This window comes from Phacochoerus africanus, chromosome 13 (genome assembly GCF_016906955.1).
Source record: "Phacochoerus africanus isolate WHEZ1 chromosome 13, ROS_Pafr_v1, whole genome shotgun sequence".
Lineage (NCBI taxonomy): Eukaryota > Metazoa > Chordata > Mammalia > Artiodactyla > Suidae > Phacochoerus > Phacochoerus africanus.
Window position 1 is genome coordinate 19,322,966 of NC_062556.1, and position 9,598 is coordinate 19,332,563.

At 44.1% G+C, this 9,598-nt stretch overlaps 1 protein-coding gene across 2 annotated transcripts in view; it reads right to left on the reverse strand.

Annotated features, from left to right (window-relative positions):
* The window catches only part of RB1 (RB transcriptional corepressor 1), a 131,925-nt gene extending 126,093 nt beyond the window's left edge, over positions 1-5,832 (reverse strand). Inside the window, exons 1-2 of one of the 2 annotated variants that reach the window (XM_047756420.1) lie at positions 5,483-5,832; positions 3,230-3,356 (exon numbers count right to left, since the gene is read on the reverse strand). In XM_047756420.1, the coding sequence (XP_047612376.1) occupies positions 3,230-3,356; positions 5,483-5,646 (291 nt within the window). In that variant the 5' untranslated portion in view covers positions 5,647-5,832. The remainder of the gene's footprint in view (positions 1-3,229; positions 3,357-5,482) is intronic. The other variant, XM_047756421.1, reaches the window with a different exon arrangement.
* Between the last annotated feature and the right edge of the window lie 3,766 nt (positions 5,833-9,598).

Below are 9,598 nucleotides of genomic sequence, written 5' to 3' on the forward strand. Positions count from 1 at the left end.
AAAAAGACAAAAAAAAAATATTAATCAGTAAACTAATATATATATATATATATATATATATATAAGATTTTCTGGGCGTTCCCTAGAAGTCCAGTGGTTAGGATTTTGTATTGCTACTGCTGTGGTTCAGGTTCGATCCATATGCCCAGGAACTTCTGCATGTCATGGCTGCAGCCAAAAAATAAAGAATTTCTGCAGTAATCCATAAGTAAAATAATTTTGTTTGCATGATCTTATATAGTCACTCATTTACACTAAAAAGTACTTTATATGAATTTTTTTAAGATTTTTATTTTTTCTACTATAGCTGATTTACAATGTTCTGTCAATTTCTGCTGTACAGCAAAGTGACCCAGTCATACTATATGAATGAATTTATTTAATCCACAAAATAACTTCAAGATTCAGAAATCACTGTTAGTCCCATTTACATATAAGAAAACTAAGCCTTAGAGATTTTAGGTAACTTGTTCAAAATCACAGAGCCAATAAATGGTAGATCTGAGACTTGACTCAGTGAGTCTGATGACAAATCCTTGTTCTTAATCCATTCCTTATTCCAATAAACAGTACCTATTTTCAGTTGCCAAAAGTGCCTGGAGTTACCACATTTCTCTTTTGGTTTCAAAGAAGAAACAGCCAATTGGAATTAGAACAGCTGCATTAGAAACAAGTTAATCTTGTCACTCATTCACTTCTCAGCACACAGTGTGTCACATTCTCCTTTAGAAATCACTGAATAAATGAAGGTTATCAGACCACGCTTCAAAAACCTATCACTTAAAATAATAGGTCTAGGAGTTCCCATCGTGGCGCAGTGGTTAACGAATCCGACTAGGAACCATGAGGTTGCGGGTTCCGTCCCTGCCCTTGCTCAGTGGGTTAACGATCCGGCGTTACCGTGAGCTGTGGTGTAGGTTGCAGACGCGGCTCGGATCCTGTGTTGCTGTGGCTCTGGCGTAGGCTGGCGGCCACAGCTCCGATTAGACCCCTAGCCTGGGAACCTCCATATGCCGCAGGAGTGGCCCAAGAAATAGCAAAAAGACCAAAAAAAAAAAAAAAAAGTTTTGGGAGTTTCTATTGCGGCTCGGTGGGTTAAGGACCTGACATCATTTCTGTGAGGACGCAGTGATCCCTGGCCTTGCTCTGTGGGTCAAGGATCCAGCATTGCCACAAGCTGCGGCATAGGTTGCATATGCAGCTAGGATGGGTGTTGCCCTGGCTGGGGCATAGGCCTCAGCTGCGGCTCCAATTCAATCCCCAGCCCAGGAACTTCCGTACGCCATAGGTGTCACCATTAAAAAAAAAAAAAAAATCGTATGAACTAGCCTGCAAACTTAACCACCATATTGTATTTGCAAAGAGATTTAGAACCCACTGAAAAAATGAAAACTACCAATACTCTCTAAATCAACTATCCCTTCTCAACTTTCTGAAAAATAAAAGTCTGGTATTTACAGAAGAGAGAAGTGAAGGAGTTATGACTCTAATTGCATATGCACAAAAACAGCTTGGCAGGTCAAGAACACAAATCAGCGGAAATATCTATCAGATGCTTTGGGATAATACTACCAAAGTCATTCAGCTAAGACACTTTAAGTATTCCTTTTCAGTAAGGAGTTCTAGAGTATGTTCAGATCTTTGGAATTATGAGATTTGTTTTCTGTCTTTTTTTTTTTAACCAGATGTGAATTCTTGTGTTCCTCCAAAATTCATATGCTGAACACCTAATGCCCAATGTGACAATATTAGGAGATGGGATCTTTAGGAGGTGATCAGGTCAGGAGGGCAGAGCCCTCATGAATGGAACTAGGGCCCTTATAAAAGAGGCCAGCAAAAGCCCCCACCTCTTTTGTCAAGTGGGGCCAGTGACAAGGCACTATCTATGAATAAGGAAATGGGCCCTCACTAGACACAGAATCTGCCACCACCATGATCCCGGACTTTCCAGCTTCCAGAACTGTGAGAAATCCCTGTCTATTGTTTATATACTACCCAGTCTATGGTATTTTGTTGTAACAGTCCAAATAGTCAAAGACAGCAGAGATTTAAGATGGTTTTAAATAGTTATTTTTATGGGGTATACATAAACATATTTTGTTGTGTCGACCTGATCAGTAAAGACAGATGTGTGGTATAATACAATGCTGATGAGGAAGTAAACTCATTAAAAGTGTCTGCAGTGAAACTTAGCAATAATTACCAAGAGTTTTGTACATGTTCATAGCTTTTGATTCAGTAAGTAAACTTGTAAGAATGTATTCTATTAATCAGAGATTCATTCATAAATTTATTGAAGACTTACTTTGTGCCAGACCTCATTCTTATGAAGGATGCTTATCACATTATTTTATAGCTCCAAAAGGTTAGGGGAAAAAATATCCAATAACGGTAAGAGTTAACAAATTAAAATACATCTAATGGATAAAATATTATGCTACCACTGGAAACTACATTATCAAATATCAAAAAATATTTCATAATATAAGAAAAAGCTATGTTAAGAAAAATTTTTTTAGAACAAGACACAAAACTATATGTAACTACATGTAAATATATATAACTTATATGTATGATCCCAAATCTATGTTTCAGATCTTATTAGTCAGGATCCTTGGTTAAGTTGTTAACCTCACTCTACTTCAGCATCTTCATCTATAAAACAAAGGTTTTACATTTTACTTGTAAAATAAAGATGTTTCTATTTCACATCTCAATGGATTGTCAAATGAGTTATTTGCAAAGTGCTTATAATATTCCCCAGTACACATAAAGCATCAATGATTATCTGTTGGTGGTATTATTATTATTATCTACATATATACATATGCAAAAAAATGCAAGAAATGTTTCAAAATATTATCAAGGATTCTGAATTCTGACAAAACTAATTCCAAGGCAGTCAGGAAATTTCAACACTGCATTATAAGATATTAAAAATTATTTTATGAGGTATGGCTTTGTTTTTTTAAAGTCTTTATGGCACAATGAAGTATTTACAAATAAAATATGATATTTATGAGTTGTTTTAAAATGCTTTTGGTGGGGAGCTAACATAGGGAGTTTTTTTCCTTAATTTTTAGTTTTATCAGAAGTAAGTTACCTCTGAATAATAGAATTGTTCCTAGCTTTAGTTTATATTTTTCTATTTTCCAAATTTTCTATGGTGATTTAAAATAATTTTTAAAATGAGAAAAATATTTTCAAAAAATTTTAAGACAATCCTTACCAATACTCCATCCACAGATGAAACTTTCTCCCAAGTTAACCAAGCTCTTTCTCTGACATGATCTGCTATCTTTAATTTCTGACATAATGTAGTAAAATCAGGTTCTTCAGTTTCTTCAAATGCAAGCCTACCAAATGAAAATATAATATAAAAGGCACATATTTATAATCAAATTAATTACGTAAGCATTGGTTCCACTGGTTTGCATATAATAGCACTATTCTGAAAGACATCACCAAATACTTTGGGATCTTAACTATCGCTGAAAAAATTACACTTAGAATTTAAACATATGTTGATCTTTTCAGTATTTCCAAAATAAGAGTACCACATAATGAAAAATGTTTGCTGGCCTGGTAAATCATAGGAACTTCAGTGCAGCAACATAGCTTTGGGAAGAAAGCAAGTACAATAGCTACAGCTGTTTGGAAAAATTGGGACAGTAACAGAAAAGGAAAGCCATAGATAACATTACAGAACCAATTCAGTATCGGTGACTTTGCTAAAATGCAGTCCACTCTCAACAACGATTCATTTAATCTCTCTACCTACTACTAGTGGTTCTTATATGATTAAATTATTGATATGCTTATTTCAGCCTTTTCTCCTTGATCTTCCTTAACCAAGATAGGCAGTCAAAAAATTCTTGTTGGCTAATTCTTATTTGTTCACTTAATATCTATTTGACATAAGAATAGTATAGTACAAGGAACAGCTAATAATTTTTTAGTATTTACTATGCTCCATATGAACAGGATTTAAATGAATTGATGGGGTTTAGATGCATGGTTTAATTGAATCCATACATAAGCCCTAACAGGTAAGTACTCTGATGATCACAAATCAGAGAAGTTAAAGCACTCACCTGAGACCACAGCGAGTAAGTGGGAAGCTCTAATATAAACCCAGTAATCTAACTCTCTAATCCATGCCCCTGACCCTATTCCAGACTGCCAAACCTCCTTTGAAACACAATTAACTTTTGGTTATCTCAAGAATGAAGACTGTGTGCTGTTCTAGTATTTCCAAAAGCCCACTTCAGTCCCTAACAATGTGTCCTAGAGCGGTGAAAGAAATAGGACTTCCTGACGGATCAGAACTGCAGGAAAGAGTGGTGAGGATCAGCAGGGTCCCATCCCCTGGCAATTGATACGTAGTCTCAAAGGAGGGCCAGTGCTAACAATGATAATGACAATTACACTCTTTCAATCTTGGCTTCTAAACCGTAAAGTATCACAGTCAAGAAAAATAAGATGCTGCAATAACTATCTCCCTGCATTATCATGGACTCGCTGAAATTTAAAATCCACCTGGGGGGAAAAATAATTTTATGTGAGCACAAGAACACTAATCTTGTTCCCAAACAAATATAAAAGAGACACCAAGATCCTTGCTGGCTCAAAGCCAAAAGGCAAAATGGAAGAAAAAAAGAGGCAGCCTGAAGCAGACTATCATGCAAGAAGAGTTTTATGCAACAAGAAAAATGAGAACGTTCAGAAACTTCGAAGCTCTTGAGCTAAATGTCTCACAAAACTTTTACCGATACAACAAGTTCCTCTTAGAGAGCTATGTTCCACCAGTCACTACCGAAGGCTTCGAAGTCAAAGCACTCTTTACAAGGGAACCCCGAAAAGCACCCCAGCCGAGCTCCCGGAGGGGCAACTGCCACCCAGAACCCTGCACTTCACGTCCGGTGGCATCTCTGCAGCAGTATCCAAGGTTTTCCTGGCTGGCCTCTCCCAGAACTGGGCTTCAGATGAGTCGCACGCCCAGAGGAAAACACTTCCAAATGTTGCACCGCGGGAGATCAAAACAGAAAGTCGAAAGACCACCGGAGGACTACAAATCTCAACTGGAGAAAAACCTCTCCAGCAGTCTATTCTTTCTTTTCTTTTTTTCTTTCTTCAGCATTTGATGGAGTCTGCAAATGACCCGCCGCCTGCGAGGCTCCCGTCTCGCGGAGGAAAGGCGGCACCTGTCACTTCGCTCAGCGACCCGAGCCCCACCCGCTCGACACCTGTCAAGCGGGAGCCGAGACCCCTCCCGGCCGCCCTCCCCTCGTTCCCGACCCCAGACCCCTGTCAGCCTCCTCCCGGCGCTCCGCCGCCGCGGGGGGGCCGGGGAGGACCCTCCTCCCGCCGGGACCCGGCCCGGGCGGAGACGCGCCCCCGCCTAGACGCCGCGGCGCCCGCCGACGCACCCCCGGGGCGCCCTTCCCGCGCGCTGGCCGCCGCGACGGGTCGGCTCGCTCACCTGACCAGAGGCAGGTCCTCGGGGCCGCTGTCCTGCTCGGGGTCCTCCTCAGGCTGCGGTGGCGGCGGTGGCGGCGGCGGCGGCGGGGGCTCCGCAGCAGCAGCAGCAGCGGCGGCGGCGGCGGCGGCGGCGGCGGCTGCTCTCCGGGGGGTTTTGGGCGGCATGACGCCCTCCCAGGGCCGGTGCCGGCGAGCGCTGAAGGAGGGCCGGGGCAGGAGGACACGCGCACGTCAGGGCACGCCCCGTCCTCTCCCGACTCCCGTTACAAAAATAATTTGAACGTCCCCTGAGAAAAACCGGACGAGCCCTCCCCCGCCCGGCAACCGAGCGCCGCGTCCAACCGCGGGAAAACGTCACTTCCGCCCGCGGCGTCACGTCCGCGAGGCTCCCGGGCCCGCTGGCGTTTGGAGGGCACCGGGGTGCCGAGCGGGGCGCCGGGCGAGGGCGCGCGGTCGGGCGGGGAACCCGGGCCTGGAGATCCAGGCGCGCTCCCTGAGGCAGCCGCCGCCGCCTGAACCTGCCTCTCGCCGAAACTCGCCCCTCCAGACTTGGGTGCCGGTAACCGGGCGCTACCCAGCCTGGTGGGTGAGGGCGGGCCCCACCTCAATCTGCGGGTGGATCTGGGGCCCGGCTCGAGCCCGCGGGGAATATCGGGCGAGCGCACCCTGGGCCGGCACGCCCCTCTCCTCCGCGGGCGTCGCCCTCGCTCTCGCCCGCCCTCCTCCCGCCCAATCCGTTAAGCGAATCGGCCAAAACAAAAACACTTCTGGAATGCCTGTTAGGAGCTGAGTTTGGCCAACCCCTAGGAGATCCCAAGGAGGGGACAGTGACTGGCCTTTTAGAGCTCTTTTTAGGGAAAGGGGTGGGAGCTGTGGGAGAAGAACTGATTATCGGGTGCTAAGTGTTTTAATCGGGCTGTGAAAACTGAAGCCACGGTTGAAATGTTTAAGGGACTTCTTCCGAGGAGCAGTAGCATTTGAATAGAAGTTAGCCAGACAGACCTAACATTTAGGAGGGCTTACTATATGTATAAAGAATTGTTCTGGCCATTTTACATAATTATCTTACTTAATCCTCACCAACATCCCCTTAAACTGAGTCGTAGTCGAATTCCACTTTCCAGTGCGGAAAACAGGCGCAGAGGAGTTAATTAATTTGCCTGATACTACAGAGATGATAGGTGGTAGAGGATTTGAACACAGATATATTTGACTCGACTTGTCCATTACATTATGTTAAAGAAATACCAAGAAAAGAGAAACAGCTTGTGCAAAGGCACAAAGACATCAGAGAAGAGTTTGCCGGAATTGCAACCATTAAACATTGGCTTAGAACTGTCTCTTTTGTCTCTTGATATTTACTTATAATAAGAGATTGTCTTGTTTGAGAACATGTTTTTCCCTCATTGGCAAATGCTGTGGGTTGCCATGTCAAAGCTTCCCAGCTGAGGTGCTGTGAATAAAATACAGCTGTGCTCTGAGGCGAATCCCCTCATCTTTGGAACAGCTGAGCAGGGCTGAAGCATGAGGCGCCCTCAGGCAAGTCATAGCTCTTGGTTTTATCCCGATGAGTCATACAAAGGATTACCATTTTCTTTGTTAACCAGGGCATGTGCCAGAATGTGAAAAAAGGATTGGCCTAGTTCGGAAACTCTCTGTCGGGGGCCAGAAGTTTATCAGGAGGTAGAGTTCATGCCCAGGCAGATCCATAGAGAGCAAATGGCACCGAAGTGGTAATTCCATTCACCTCGCCCAGGATTAGTGTAGTCAGGAGCACAGAAGGCAGTTTTGGTCTTTGCAAGATCAGAGATAGTCTGCTGGGAGCCTGCTAAAATGAGATTCAAGGATGACACAGTTCCTCTAGTTCTTTTCTTTTTGCTTTTTTTTTGCTTTTTTTTTTTTTTTTTTTTTTGCTTTTTAGGTCCACACGCTCAGCATATGGAGGTTCCCAGGCTAGGGTTCAAATCAGAGCTACAGCTGCCGGATTACCCCACAGCCACAGCAATGCAGAATCCAAGGCACATCTGTGACCTACACCACAGCTCACGGCAACGCCAGATCCTTAACCCCCTGAGTGAGGCCAGGGATCGAACCGGAAACCTCATAGTTCCTAGTCAGATTCATTTCCGCTGCACCACTACAGGAACTCCCACAGGCCCTCTATTTCTTAACTATTTTGAGAATGTGACACTGGTAATTGCTTCAGCCATCGTGACTTAAGGCAAGCAAGCTGACCGGAGGATGAGGCTGATATGCTAAAGATGGTACAGCAGGAATATCAGAAAATCTGGGTTCTTGGTGACACAACTGAGCCTCTGATTTGAATAGCCCTGGAGCTGACCTCAACAGAGCTGGAGGTGACCTCAACAGAGCTGGAGGTTTCAGGTGTTGCCACCAAAAAGCATCAAACTGATAATATTTCTCTAATGAGCCCCTTTGAGAGAGCAACCAAGCATCTATATAGACCCAGTACCTAGCATGGTACACACAGAAAATGCTTGTTAGCTAAAACTGAGGAGGAAAAGGAAGCAAAAGAAAGTTCTAGAAACTATATGTAGTTATGACTTGCTTTATTTAAACCCAGTTTATCAACACCTGGGTTTACCACAATTATGATAGTTCAAAAAGAGATTTCTCAATTTACAAAAGGATGTTTCTTTTCTCTTGCCTTTTTTTTTTTTTTTTTTCTGCTTTTTAGGGCTGTACCCACAGCACACGGAGGTTCCCAGCCTAGGGGTCCAACCGGAGCTGCATCTGCCGGCCACAGCCACAGCAAGGCCGGATCCGAGCTGCATCTGCAACCAACACCACAGCTCATGGCAACGCTGGATCCTTAACCCACTGAGAGGCCAGGGATCAAACCTGAGTTCTCATGGATGCTAGTTGGAATTTTTTCCCCTGCACCACAACAGGAACTCCTAAAAGGATGTGTTTCTTTACCATGGATTGCTTTAACTAGTTTCCTACTGCATTTAAAGTCCTTACAAAACTCAAGAGCAAGAGAGTCAATCAAAGTCCTGACATTCCCCCCACAGCTTTCTGTTGCACTGCCAGAGAAGTGTTAGAAATTCTCCAGATTCTTAAAAGTTTCTCCTGCTCTTCCTTCACCTGCATAATAGTTTTAAGATTACTGTAAGACTGAAAAAAAATCTTTCTTGGATTTTCAGTATGGAAATAGAACTCTCTTCAGTTTGAAGCCCCTTCAGTGAAATCAATTTTTGGGGTTTTGTTTGTTTGTTTGTTTGTTTGTTTTAATTTTATGGCCATACCCATGGCATATGGAAGTTCCCAGGCCAGGGATTGAATCAGAGAGGCAGCTGTGACCTACGCCATGGCTGCAGCAACCCATTGGGCTGGGTGGGGGATCGAACCTGCACCTCTGCAGCAACCCCAGCCTCTGCGGTTGGATTCTGAACCCACTGTGCCACGGCAGAAACTCCTCAGAATATTTTTTTGAGTCTCCCCTTGTCTAAACAGTCTTCCTTCGACTTTTTCATAAGCTACCACACAGTTGCCATTTCTTTACGATCTCGTTTCTTGAAAGAGTGGTCTCCATTTATTCTCCTACTCTCTCAACTTCTCTTCCTCCTAGTACTGCCTCTCTTTGACTGCCACCACCCACTGAAACCACTCTTGCAAAGGTCACCAGTGTCCTAATTGTCAACTCATGGCTTCTTTTCCAACCTCAACCAGCTGACTTTTCTTGCAGTTAACCCAGTTAACCACTTCCTCGTTCTGAAAACTTACCTAGTCTTCCACAAATCCGTGGTCTTCTTGTTCACCTACTCTCTTCTGTTACTTCCTAAACTCCTCCACTAAACTCTTCTTCTTCCAGACTCTTCTCCCAGCAGTGCTACTCAGAGTGTGGTCATTGCACCAGTGCCAGTCTGCAAACTGCTTGTGTTTCGTCCATGAGGAAATAAGGACAGAAGTTAAGAGTAAACGGTTAGGGGTTCCCAGCGTCACTCAGTGGAAACGAGTCCGACTAGTATCCATGAGGACACAGGTGTGATCCCTGGCCTCGCTCAGTGGGTTACGGAGCCGGTGTTGCCGTGAGCTGTGGTGTAGGTCACAGAAGTGGCTCGAATCCCATGTTGCTGTGGCTGTGGCGTAGGCT